Source organism: Cebus imitator, unplaced genomic scaffold, assembly GCF_001604975.1.
Source record: "Cebus imitator isolate Cc_AM_T3 unplaced genomic scaffold, Cebus_imitator-1.0 Scaffold32, whole genome shotgun sequence".
NCBI classification, from domain to species: domain Eukaryota; kingdom Metazoa; phylum Chordata; class Mammalia; order Primates; family Cebidae; genus Cebus; species Cebus imitator.
In genome coordinates this window covers 5,445,485-5,459,225 of record NW_016107347.1, presented here as the reverse complement: position 1 = coordinate 5,459,225, position 13,741 = coordinate 5,445,485, and the positions used below count along the sequence as shown (strand labels likewise).

The window sequence follows — 13,741 nt, the reverse complement described above, 5'->3', positions numbered from 1 at the left end:
AAAAAAAAAAAAAGAATGATAGAACATGATAGAATCTAGAAGTAGAATTTTAACCAAGTTGGTAAGGTCATTTAATGGGGAAAAGACAGTCTTTTCAACAAAACATGCTGGAACTAATGGATAGCCATATGAGCTTCATATAATCTTGTACTCTCCGCACTTAGAACAAAACAAGGCATGGTGCAAACTGCTTGTTGAATGAATAAATAAATAAAAGAACAAATAGCTATATGAAGATGAGTTTAGGCTGTGTTTATGCAATGCGGCCCTCTCTCCAGGCAGAGGGGCAATGAGCACCAGTCCCATGGAGTGCAGGAAAGTCATGAGGCATATGCTACTCAACTAACATGCAGAAGAGTACATTGCTGACTGGCAGTTCTTTATACCCCTAGCAGCAGAAAGGGCCCCTCTACATTTAAAGCTACTTCTACCTTACGGACACTTCCATGGGGCCTAGGAACAGAGGACCACTGGGAGCACCAGCGGTGGCTAGAGAAAAAATATTCGCTTGCTGCAAATTCCCCCAAGAACTTCAAAATATGCCCACTTGTCTCTTGGCTCACCATTATACAGGTACCCCAAGATACCATGGGGCCTAATTTAGCTGATCTCTCTACTTCACACAGTTATGTGAACTTGAACATTCAAAGTGACTTACTCTAAGGCAGCGGTCCCCAACGCTCGAGCCACAGACCGGTACCAGGACCATCCCATGGCCTGTTAGGAATGGGGCCACACAGCCGGAGGTGAGCTGTGGGCAAGCAAACGAAGCTTCATCTGTATTTACAGCTGCTCCCCATCACTCATATTACCGCCTAAGCTCTGCCTCCTGTCACATCAGTGGCAGCATTCAATTCTCACAGGAGCACGAACTGTATTGTAACTACACATGCACAGGATCTAAGTTGAATGTTCCTTATGGCAATCTAACGCCTGATGATCTGCCACTGTCTCCCGTCACCCCTAGATAGGACCATCTAGTTGCAGGAAAATAAGTTCAGGCCTCCCACTTACGGTGAGTTGTATAATTCTTTCATCACATAGTACAATGTAATAATAATAATAGAAATAAAGTTAACAATAAATGTAATGGGCTTGAATCATCCCAAAAGTATCCCTCCTACCCCAATTTGTAAAAAAAATTGTCTTCCAAGAAACCAGTCCCTAGTGCCAGAAAGGTGGGGACTGCTGCTGTAGGGTGCTATTACTCTGATTTCCAAAGTCACACTCAATAGCTTTTGGAAAACTAATTCTTGTTTGTTAACTGATGCGGAAATGAGAGGAGAAATGGTCATTTCAGCTGAACAGAACAGGAGTTGGAGACATTCTAATCATCCCAGATAATTTCTGTTGTACATTTATAATTTTGTCTTTTCTATAATTAGATTTGTTCAGTAATAGCAATGAAGTCCCCTAATTCTTCAGTTAGTTAGTACTTTTAACCCCCATGGATATTAAGATATCAAAAAGCTGAATTTGAAATGCAGATCTGAGCTATAATGTTTTCATCCCAGCATGCTGTGCAATTTTGCATTTATGTCTTTTGTTGAGTGCATGATGTTGTGTGGGTAACAATGCAGATGAAATCTTAGTGCCAAAACCTTGTATATATAACAATATTTCCCTCTCTCTTTTAAATTAATCATGGAAGTGCTAAAGCCAACTTTTTCTGCATTTCTCAAAAGAGACTGATGATCCTCAACAGAGGCACACAGAAGATACAAACACACACGTAAATACATCCACATTTAGAGACAATTTGTAAAAACCAATTGAAGGTCATTTTTTTTTGCTGTGGCAAAAGGAATGCTTTCTGGAGAATTCCTTAAAATAACATTAAAAATTGCATTTATTTTGTATTAAAGTAACAAAAGTTCAATTTATATGCAAGGTCTTAAGGATACACTGACATGTAAAGACAGATACGCTAGTAAAGATTCAACAATTACTCCTGTATATGGCATCATAATTTTTGCCATAATAACAGTATAATTTCTAGGAAGAGTCCATTCAGAGGGCCACCTGAGCCCCAGTCTCCTTTCCAATTCTGCAATGAGCCCATACGTTTGCCGATTACCCCGCAGGTCTTGGGTCCAATTTAACATTTGGTTGGTGGCAGTTGTAGAGGAAAATGTGGCACAGCAGATTGGAAATTTGCAAACCTCCTGGAAAAGCTATTCGCTAAGCTTGTGTCAAATATGCCTGAGTAGGCTGTGGCAGCTGCAAAATCTAGGCGCCCAGGGTGCAGATGGTGTTCCTGTCACGTGGCCAAGGGTTGGCTGGATCCTTCACATCACAGAGCCCCTCAGCCAGCAGGAATGGGCCCTTCCTGTAGAGCACCTGCATCCCACTCCATCCACTGCCACTGCCACCCAAGGCTGTGATGCTGATACAGGCATGGTGGCAGAGAAGGGTACAGGAGGTCAGGCTCCTTGTGCCCCTGCCTTTACTGCAACAAGCTATGACATGGGCTTGGAAGGAGCATGCGCTCCCAGCAGCACCTACAATACTTAGAAAACTCTTAGTTACTACCCAGAATAGACACTTCCCTCCAGCAATGCAAATTCTTCCCCATCCCACTCAAAAGGTATCAACTATCCAATCTGGCACCTCTGACTTCTGCCAATCTGGATTGTCTGCCTTCCTAATCCTGCACAGAACTTCAGCTTCCAGCAAGCCTTTCTGGCTTCTCCGCACAGCTCATAATATTCTTCTACACTGTGGCTTGTCAGTACTCACAGGCTCTCTGATTTATTCAATCAGCCATTGACATTGATTCACATATTCATTCCATAAATATTTACTGAGCATCTACCATATGCCAGGTGCTGGTGAGGCAATGATGAGAAGGCCCTACAATGGTAAATAAGATAAACAAGGTCCTGTGTTTAAAACTTTCCATCTTATCAGGAAGATCAGTAAACAGACACGTAAGGGGAAAGATAAAGAAGTGAAGATGTTACAGGGGAACACAGTAAGATTCTTTGGCAGACTTGAAAGTCAGAGAGGCTTCGTGGAAGAGCTACTGTCTAAACTGAAGCCTAAAAGGTGAGTGGGCCTTAGGCAGGTCCAGAGTAACATGGTGATGGTGGGTTTGAGTAGGGAGTGGACCTTAGGGAGGCCAGGGGCTCCAGAGACCATATTCCAGTGAACTAGAACAAGCTTCAGAGAGGAGGGGGAACGCTACTAGTGTGTGTCTTTTTTCATTTTGTTTTGTGTGTGCTTTTGAATTTGTCTGCCTGCTATCTCATATGTTGTTTAATACTCCATACAAGAGCCAATTCTTAACACAGAGCTTAGTAAGCACAGGTAATGCTCCATGGCATGTTGGTGAATACATTACAGCTATTTGCTAATTTGTTGAGGCAGGGCAATCTTTCTATAGCTCCCCATGTGCTGTCTGTCAGTCTGCCTGGCAGCAAAGGACTCAGCCTGGGTACCCGGTTGCAGAAGGGACTATCTTGTGCTTAGAGAATGATGTCCAAATGGTGGCTACATCCTTTGTTCTGGAATAACTCTGTCTTGAAGAAAGGATATTCCCATCTCCCCTGACTTTTAGGGAAGTAGCAGTAATTCACACTCTAGTGCAATAGAGAAGAAATGGAAGGGAGTTGATTGGTGGGCATTTAATAATTCATTGATGGACATTGCTCAGATCTCAGTTTTCTAGGCCTCTGGGCAGGATTCAACATCCAAACCACTCCTTCCTCCTCAAAGCACCCTTCCCTCTTGGCCTCTGAAAGCCAAAAAACACCCTTCTATACCTCCTCTTGCTGCTCCTTATCAGCCGTCTTTGAAGATTCGTCTTCTTCCACTCAGCCTTCAAATGCTAGGAGGTCTCAAGGCTCCTTCCCAGATCACCTTCTTGTCTCACTCAGTGTTTTCTTCCTTGGAAATTTCTTAAACCCCATCTTTCCAGTGATCAGCTCATGGCTGATTACTACCAAATGAGGAGCTCCAGCTGAAGAAGGCTCAGGCAGTTGTCATGTTTTGGTTCCTTAGCAGCCAAACTCTTTTCTATTCACAGAGAATTCCTCTTCTTGCAAGTCTTCATAGGGAGCAGAGCTCCATTCCACAATAGGAGCTGGGGGTGTTGTGCAATAATAGCTTCCACAGCACACAGCGCAGCTAGGACATAAGCAAGAAGCCCAGGCTCAGCCAATCAAAGGTTAATTTAGAGACTCGGTCTAAATCTGTCCAGGTGACAAAGTAAGGATGACAGCTGGGACCACAGCCCCCACAGACCAGTGCTGGGGTGTCTGTGATGTAAGATGCCACATCCTGTGTTCAAGAGCAGCTGCAGAGGAAATAGCAGTGTCTTCCTGTCACCTGACTGCTTTCAAGGCGAGCTATTGGCTCAGGTTCTGGACGTACAGCCTCCTTTTGATTCTTCCTGCCCACTTTACAAGTGTGGCTCTTTTGGCCCCCTGGTAATTCAGTGAGCTACCGAATATCTCTTCGGTAAATCCCTATTCTGCTTAAATAAGCCAAAATCAGCATCCATTCTAGTGATGGTGGCCCAACTGAGACGTTTCCAGCTGGCTCTGATCTGTTCCATCTTCACACCAGTTACCCCACATCAGTTGTTTTTAAGATGTACTCCCATCTTACTCCATTTTTTACTACTATGCCAGAGTACCACAGACTGGCTATAAAGAAAAGATATTTCTTTATAGAAAAAGAAAAACATCTCTGGGTATAAGGAGATTTCTTTTATAAAGAAGAGAGACTTACTTGACTCAAGGTTCTGGAGGCTGGCAATTCCAAGATCAAAGGGCTACATCTGGTGAGGACCTTCATGTTTCCTCACAGCATGGCAGAAGGCATCCCATGAGAAAAGGCAAGGGAGGGCGAAAGCACATGACACACTCTGAGAGAGAGAAATAGGAGCAGACCTCATCCTTCTGTCCAGAGCGCACTCCTGCAATAACGAACCCACTCCCATGATAATGGCATTAACCTGTGCATGAGGGCAGAGCCCTCATCGCCCAATCACCTCTTAAAGCCCCCACCTCCTAATATTATTACATTGGCAATTAGATTTCCACACAAGTTTTGTGAGGGACATTTAAATAGCAGGTCCCCAGGTACCTGGGGGTTGCTGAGGCACTCTCAGGAGGTCTGCAAAGTCAGAATGATTTTCATTAAATTCATAAAATTACTAAGACATTATTTGTCTTTTTCATAGTATTGAATTTTCAGCAAGGTCCAAACAGTAGTGTGAGGCTGTGGTATGGAGCTGTAACCACAGCATCCCGCTCTTCACCGTCGTGCCCTTGGAGAAAAAAAAAAAAAAAAAGACAGTTTTGTTTAGGAATAACCTTTTTGAAACAGTAAGGAATATTAATTTTATTAAATTTTGACTCTTAAATACACAAAAAGTGTGAGTGCTGCTGCCTCACATTCTGCCCAAGGCCCCCAGCATCTGTTCACAGAGCTTATGAGTCTCCACTACTGTGGGCCGTGGGTAGCGCCCTGGCTCAGTGAGGGCCCACACCATAGACAGTTCTGTGTTTTCCACTCCTTCTCCTCCCATCTAAGTTGCCTTTTCACCTTTTGCTCACCCTTCCTGACACTGGTCCTAACTAGCTCTTGAGAGCAGAAAGCCTCACTCAGCAGACACTCAACAAACATCCTTATCTAGGCCTAAGCTTTGCTGCATCTTTGAGTTACTGTTTCTATTTGGGGTGGGCTAGAGGAAGAGAAACCACTACATGGGACCCAAAAGCAGAGAGGTAGGAAAACGCACAGAAAGTAGATTAGTATTTCACACAACACTTAGCTGCACTTGCGATTCAGAACCCTGACTGTTCAGATGGTCTGTGGACGCTCCTCTCAGCCCCTGACCCACATCCAGCCTACCCTGGATCTGCCTCCTACCTAGAACATTCCCCTCACTTGATGCTTAACTATCTCCTGCTTTTAACTCAAATCCCATTGAGCTTAAAAGCCACTTTCTTTTTTTTTTTTCCCATTTATTTATTTTATTGCATTTTAGGTTTTGGGGTACATGTGAAGAATATGCAAAATTGTTGCATAGGTACACACGTGGCAGTGTGATTTGCTGCCTTCCTCCCCATCACCTATATCTGGCATTTCTCCCCTTGCTATCTCTCCCCAACTCCCCACCCCCCACCATCCCTCCCCTATTTCCCCCCAACTGGCCCCAGTGTGTAGTGCTCCCCTCCCTGTGTCCATGTGTTCTCATTGTTCAACACCCACCTATGAGTGAGAACATGCGGTGTTTGATCTTCTGCTCTTCTGTCAGTTTGCTGAGAATGATGGTTTCCAGGTTCATCCATGTCCCTACAAAGGACACAAACTCATCGTTTTTGATGGCTGCATAATATGCCATAGTGTATATGTGCCACATTCTCCCTATCCAGTCTATTTGGGTTGGTTCCAGGTCCTTGCTATTGTAAACAGTGAAAAGCCACTTTCTTAAAGAGGTTTTCTTCCATGTTTCAATCTAAATTAGGTCACCTCCCCTGCTCTACTACCCTGTCCTTTCGCTTCATAGATAGCATTTATCATAATTTTAATTTCATGTGTATCTGTGTTTGTTTGTTTATTACTTGTCTCTCTCAGTAGATCACGGCCACCAGGAGGGCAGGCCCATGTGTGTTCTGCTCAGCGCTACATACCCAACAAAGAAGTGCTCAATATTAATTTATTTTAAAACTTAAGGAGAATGGGGCTATAACTAGTACTCTTTTTGACTTTTCTTTTTTTCTAAAGTATGCATTTAAAGCCACAAAATTCCCTCTAAGCACTGCTTTCGCTGCATTCTATAAATGTTGATAGGCTGATAAATTGTATTTGCATCATCATTTCAGTTTAAATACTTTCTAACTTCACTCCTGACTCCCTTAGTGATACATAGATTATTTAGAGGTATATGGTTTAATTTCAATATATTGAGTTTCTAAATTTTATATTGTTGTTGATTTCTAATATAAATACATGGTGGTCAGAGAACATACTCTATATAATTTCAATTATTTGACATTTATGGAGACTTGTTTTATGTTTTATGACTCAGCATATGGGCTGTATTGGTGAACACAGCATACACACCTGAAAAGAATATAGATTCTGCAGTTGTAAGATGTAATGTTCTATATCATTAGGTCAAGGTGGCTGATTGTGTTGTTCAGATCATTTTCAACTTTATTGCTTTTCTGTCTAATTGTTCTATCAGTCGCTGAGAGAGGGGTTTGTACTTCATGTATTTTGAAGCCCTGTTATTAGGCACATCCACATCCACATTTGTTGTGTCTCCCTGGTGAATCGACCTGATCATTATGAAATGTCTCTTTTTTATCTCTGGCAATACTTTTTGTCTTAAAGTTTGTTAGTATGTTCCTCTCTCTTAAGCTGATGTAAAATAGCACCATTTAAACTGCAGCTTTTCTACGTTTCTCCCTCAATTTCTGCCTCTATCTTATTTTCTAACCTCAGTGCTGAGCTGCAATAAATTAGAAATGTGGCATGAACCAAAAAGATTATTTTCTCTAATGGTGAAAGGAGGGTGTAGCCAAGAGGCTGGTCCAGCTCCCATTTTCATCTCTGATGCAGCCATCACTCGCCAAAGAGATAAGCCGCACACCCTCCCTATTCCCCAGGCTTTCCTCTGAAGGTTTTTCCCATGGATCATGAAAAGCAACTCTACCCATTTCTAACATTTTTATGTGTTTGACTTTATTAAACTTGGGGCTTTCAATAATGCATGAAAAGCAAATCATTTCATGGCTACTAAAGCGGTTGGAAGACAAACTTTTTGACTAGAGCATCTAACCGTGAACACAATTGATGCAACTTTAACAAGCGTTTCGGTCTAGTATAGATTCAAGGGAGACTTTCATAGCACTCTGAGGAAATCAGGTGCAAGGTTAACTGTGATTTTTCTTCCATTTGAACTTTTCAGAACATCTTCTATTCCTGTTATGAGAAACAGCGGGCAATATCAATTTTTAGATGATAACATAGAAGATTCACAGAAGTTCTCCTAAACATTCTGGTTAATGAAAACTTGGGGGTTTTATTTTTTCACTAAATACTATGGTTTGATTGCTGGAGGAACCTATTGCTACTCTTAGATTGTTTTCAATCTTCTTGTAAATCTCCAATGCCAATACTGGATGCCTAATGTCATTAAAAATAAATCCAAACCAATTTCCACATGGCATGGACTTTAAATATCATATCCCATCATCATAGGTACTTTCATGAATGTTTATGACAGGCAGATACCTAGATGATGGCATTTGAGAAGGCCACAAAAGCCCTAACACAGTAGCAAACTGTCCCTCATCAGTTACTCTTTTGAGTAAGACATTTTCCTCAGAAGGCTCCTGTTACAGCTCACCTGGCACCTCTGCACCAGTAACATTAAAATGTACTAACACAATGGTGTGTTTGTCTATCTGATCAGTTAGTGGTTCGCTACGCTTGGGTCCCCATCACACTGCAAAGAATTTTTGCCTGTAAACTCCTCTCTCTAGTGTTTTGCTCATTTCTCTAGGTACCTCTGTGGTTTCCATTCTCACCACAAAACAGAAAATGTGAAAATGCCAAATATACATTTCCAGCCCTGGTCTCTTTTTCTAAATAATGCATTACCATCTCTGGCTTCCAGATGGTTATTCTCACTGAGCTACAGTGGAACCTAACTGCAATGGTTAGCTGGAACCTAACTGCAAAGGCTAACTCTGTGTCAACTTGACTGGGCTAAAAGATGCCCAGATAGCTGGTGAAACACTATTTCTGGGTGTGTTTCTAAGGGTGTTTCTAGAGAATATTTGTATTTTAATTGGCAGACTGAGTAAAGCAGGTGGCCCTCAACAAAGTGGGTGGACATCATCTAATCCATGGGGGGCCCTAATAGCACAAAAACAGGGAGGAGGGGGTGAATCCTCTCTCTCTCCTTAGTTAGGACATCCATCTCCTTCTACCACCAGACATCAGAGCTCCTGGTTCTCAGGCCTTCAGATTTTGGGACTTAGACTAGTGGTCCCCCTGGGTTCTCAGGTCTTTGTCCTTGGACTGAATTACGCCACCAGCTTTCCTGGTTCTGCAGCTTGCAGATCACATATCTTGGGTCCTCTTAGCTGCTGTAATCACATAAGCCATAATAAATCTTCTATCTATCTATCTATCTATCTATCTATCTATCTATCTATCCATCCATCCATCCCTCCCTCCCTCCCATTGGTTCTGTTTATCTAGGTAACTCTGGTTAAAAAACTAACTTTCCAAAACAAAATTCATTATCACTTCCACACTAATAAGCCCTAATTTATTCAGTGAATTATCATTTTTTCAGCCACAATAGGACTCCCCTCCTCCTCTCTCACTGAAGAAGCCACAAAACTCCATTTCTTCCTTTCCCAGTCTAGTATCCCCCAACAATAAGAAAGCAGGAGACCTGAGGGACAGGTTGTGAGTGGACAAGAAGTCAGTAAACATGAGAAATGCCTTCTATGGGCCGGACATCATATCAGGCATGAAGATCCAGAAGGCTTATGACCATAGAGAATGACCAGTAAATCCACAAGTAGATTTGGGGTGCCAGCAACTGAGCTGCAGAGAAAGCCTCCGTAACCTGAAGGAAGTGATGCTTCCGTTAAGGGCTGAAGGCAGGATAGGAATTAGCCTGCTGAACCGAGGCATGGAGGCACCTTACACAAAGGAACAGCATGAGCAAAGGCATGAAGGCAAAATCATGATGGCAGCGTATTTCTGAATCTTAAAGATCAGGTTGTGGAGTGGACGATGTGGCCATGTGAAGGTGGCGGGAAGTGAGACTGATGAAGCAGCTGGTGGCCAAATTGTGAAGGACCTATTGAGACACCCTTGCAATTTTCTTACAAAAACAAAGTTTTAAGTAATAAAATTACAAATTCATAGTGGCATTTTGGATAGATACCTCTGTGAAGCAGGGTGAGGTGAACAAGACTGGAGGCAGGGAAACCATGTGTGATAGACTGAATTATTAGTCCTAATTCTTCACTATCGTAACATTACACATCCACTCCTCTTCCATGGCCTCATGGTGGGTGCCATGCATTTCCCACATGTTGACTTTGGACTCGATTTGGCCAATAGGATATTAGCAAGTATGGCACAAGTAGAGATTTGAAATGTACCTGCATGTTTGAGCTAACGCACTTGTGCTCCTGCCTTCCAGAATGAGAAGAACATGTCTCTGCATGTCTCTGGTGTCAATAGTTCCAGAAGGAATGCAAACAAATGGGACAAACTTAAACCCAACATGCAGTTGGGACTTGAGGCAACTCTAGCCAAGCCCAATCCAAGGTCACTGAACCACAGCCAACTTGTAGGGACTCAGATGAGAAATAAATGTTTGTCATTGTAAATTCCTGGGTTTGGGGTTGGTTGGTTTCAAGAATTATTGCTTCAATAACTAATTTACATACCAGTTTAGAAGGTAGTGAAAGAGAAACAAAAAGAAAAAAAAAAAAAAAAAGAAGGGATTGGCAGGGTGCGGGGGCTCACGCCTGTGATCCCAGCACTTTGGGAGGCTGAGGTGGGCAGATCACCTGAGGTCAGGAGTTCAAGACCAGCCTGGCCAACATGGTGAAACCCCACCTCTAAAAAAAAAGGGGGGGGGGATTGAAAGAACTCAATAAGAAGATGATAAGTACTTGAAATAGTGTAATGGCAATAAAGATAAAAAAGAAGTAAATTGATGAAACACTTAAGAGGTAGAATAAAAGACCAGGTGGGCTGGGCGAGGTGGTTCACGCCTGTAATCCCAGCACTTTGGGAGGCTGAGGCAAGTGGATCATGAGGTCAGGAGCTCGAGACCAGCCTCACTAACATGGTGCAACCCTGTCTCCACTAAAAATACAAAAATTAGCTGGGCATAGTGGTGCATACCTGTAATCCCAGCTATTTGGGAGGCTGAGGCAGGAGAACTGCTTGAACCCGGAGGCGGAGGTCTCAGTGAGCTGAGATTGCGCCACTGCACTCCCGCCTGGTGACAGACCAAGACTCTGTCTTGGGAAAACAAATAAATAAATAATAAAAGACAAGATAACTGATTGGATATGGAAAGTAAGTCTAGGAAGCCTCATGGGATCGTCATGGAGACAACTGAATGGAACCAACTGAGTTGAGGGATGTAAGACGGGTGAGGAAGGAGCATCTCTGGTTAGAAGACAATGACTCTAATTTTGATATGGGGAGCTTGAGCAGCCTGTCAGTTATCCAAGTGGAGATAGCTGGAAGTCAATTAGAAAAGAGGGAGAGGGATGTAATGAGCTTGGTTTGGTTTGGTTTCTGCTCTGCATCTTATGAACCTGCTTTATATGTTGGAGACTCTCCCAACTGTATGAATTTGGTGGGAGACAACATCCCCACCAATTCTCCAAAAGTCCAAGAGGCTAGGTACTTACTCTCCATGACACCTGAGGTCATGAGTCACATGACCCAGGTATTGCCAACCAGCTAATTCTGCTCAATGCTTTGTTTCATTTGTGAAACAAAAAAGCAGGGGATAGTTGAAATGTCATTCAAATGACTCCAGTGGTAACATCCAGCATCCTGTGTTGGTCCAAGCAGGGGTGTCTGCCTCCTGCAGGGGTGGTGATAGCATACTCCACCCCACCCTACCCTGGCTCCTGCTCGTTTTCTAAACCTGGTTCTCCAGCCCCCCTGCAGGCTTTGTGAGCTATCCAATATCCTCCCTAAATCAATTCCTTTTCTGATTAAGTCAACCAAAATGGGTTACTGATGTTTACACTCAAAAACCCCAACTAGTAAAGAAATTTACAACAGGACAGAGGTGCAGTGAAACGGAGGGTTTGCTAGCAGATTGGTTATAATCTAGTCAGAATACTAAAATCCAGTTAATGTTCAGGTAATCTAGCAGTGTGTGGTTCACAGCGGTAAACTGATGAAATTAAATGCTCACTTACAGTCACCTGGAGTGAAGAACTCATTAAGGCAAACTTTGAAGACCATATTGCTACTTGCATAGAATGAAATGAAGAGCTTCAGTCGTACAGACTCTCTTGAATGTAGCTCTTCCCGAGAGACCTGGGCAGTAAGGAAAAAAAAAGAAATGGCAAGCTTAAATCTCTAAATATCCGACACAAAGACCTTGCAATGATTTGTTAAAATGATACCTTATTTATAGTCTTTTAAGGTTAACATAGTTGAAAGCCAAGCACAGAAGTGCATTGCCAAATTTCAACGTATGCCGAGTTGACATATTGAAGCAGCTACATCGTTTGGCATATATACCCTATGGTTCATCACCTCTCACCAGGAAAATTTAGGACAGGGACATCCACGAGGAATTTAGGAGCAGAGGTTTAATAAGCAGAAGAGAAGAGAAAGAGAAACAGTGGGGGGGGGGAGAGAGAGAGAGAGAAGGAGAGAGAGAGAGAGAAGGAGAGAGAGAGAGACAGAGACAGAGAGAGACAGAGAGGAGAGAGAGAGAGAGAGAGAAAACCTCCCAGTTGAAAACGACCAGCTGGTGGAGGATGCACTGGATGTTATAGTCCAGCTTGAGGAGATGGCGTCTGATTTACCTAGGGCTCACAGACTGGGTGGATCAGGTATGGTGTTTACATAGCCCTGGGGAAGGCTGGCCACCCTGCCCTAATTTAATTATGTAAATGAACTCTCCTGCTGACCGGTGCCATCTTGTCTGCTTTTTATGGTACAAGTGGCTGATAAAGAGAAGGGAAGATGGGGCGGCCATTTTGAACATGATTGCACAGCTGCCGGCATCTAGCAGCATGATTTTATAGGCTGTTCTTTGTTGGAAGGGAAAATGATTTGGGGCTGCTTTTCATTAAAAGGAAAACCTTACTGAGGACTTCCCTACCCTGTCTGCCTAAGTAATTTCTTAAGCCCTGTATCGAAACTCCCTAAGTATGTTTTATAAAGGTTAGGGCATTGTTCAGGAAGGACTGTGGCCCCTAGTGGGGCACGATGGCTCGCACCTGTAAAATCACACTTTGGGAGGTTGAGGCAAGAGAACCACTTGAGCTCAGGAGTTTAAGACAAGCCTGGGCAATATACTGAGACCTTGTCTCCACAAAACAATTAACTGAGCATGGTGATGCACACCTGTAGTCTCAGCTATTTAGAAGTGAGAGGATTGCTCAGCCTGGGAGGTCGAGGCTGCAGTGAGCCAAGATTGCACCATGCACTCCATCCTGGATGACAGAGAAAAATCCTGCCCCCCACCAAAAAGAAGACTGCGACCCCCAAAATTGTAATAAGGACATTTGGGAAGATCTGGGAGCCTTATGGAACACCACACATGGAACCCTTTGGGTCTCTCTTACCAGCTGAAATGCATGCCCCTCCATTATCTGATGAGGCTGCTCCTGTGTGGTTTGAAGATGCTCTAACTCTGTGCATAGACTTCCTCGCAGAAAGAAGCCGGCTCTGCTCATGCCTTTTTCCTCCACCCCATGGCTCATTGCTCATAGGTCTATAAATACAGTCAGATTCTCACATGACCTGGAAGCAGGAAGTGGAGCTTTTGATTACTTAAAAAGTTAAATCCCCATCAAAAGACTTTCCGATAAGCAGATTCTAAGGTGGAGATTAGCATGCAAGACTGCGATCAGGAAGTGAGCTTGAGACCATGCCTGTGGAGCAGAAGGGACAGACATGGGACAGCCCTGGGCAAGGGAACAGTTGTGCTGTGTGCACCACTCACACAGCTCTGGAACTAGACGGTCATTTAGAGCTCTTC

The 13,741-nt window shown here is 43.3% G+C and overlaps 1 protein-coding gene across 3 annotated transcripts; it reads right to left on the bottom strand.

The window, feature by feature from the left end:
- Window positions 1-6: 6 nt before the first annotated feature.
- PRORY (proline rich Y-linked) lies at window positions 7-13,447 on the bottom strand. Of its 3 annotated transcripts, XR_005199375.1 has the most exons (6): window positions 13,326-13,447; window positions 11,943-12,063; window positions 6,223-6,306; window positions 5,092-5,275; window positions 4,735-4,870; window positions 7-4,649 (listed from the first exon to the last, which is right to left on the bottom strand). XR_005199375.1 is itself a non-coding variant. In XM_037737009.1 (4 exons), the coding sequence occupies exons 1-4, from the start codon at window positions 13,434-13,436 to the stop codon at window positions 5,199-5,201; spliced, it is 393 nt and encodes a 130-aa protein (XP_037592937.1). In that variant the 5' UTR covers window positions 13,437-13,441; the 3' UTR covers window positions 7-5,198. The 3 variants fall into 3 exon arrangements, 1 of the variants encoding a protein (XP_037592937.1); XR_001823758.2 differs by having other exon boundaries at window positions 7-4,870; XM_037737009.1 differs by having other exon boundaries at window positions 7-5,275; window positions 13,326-13,441.
- Window positions 13,448-13,741: the final 294 nt, after the last annotated feature.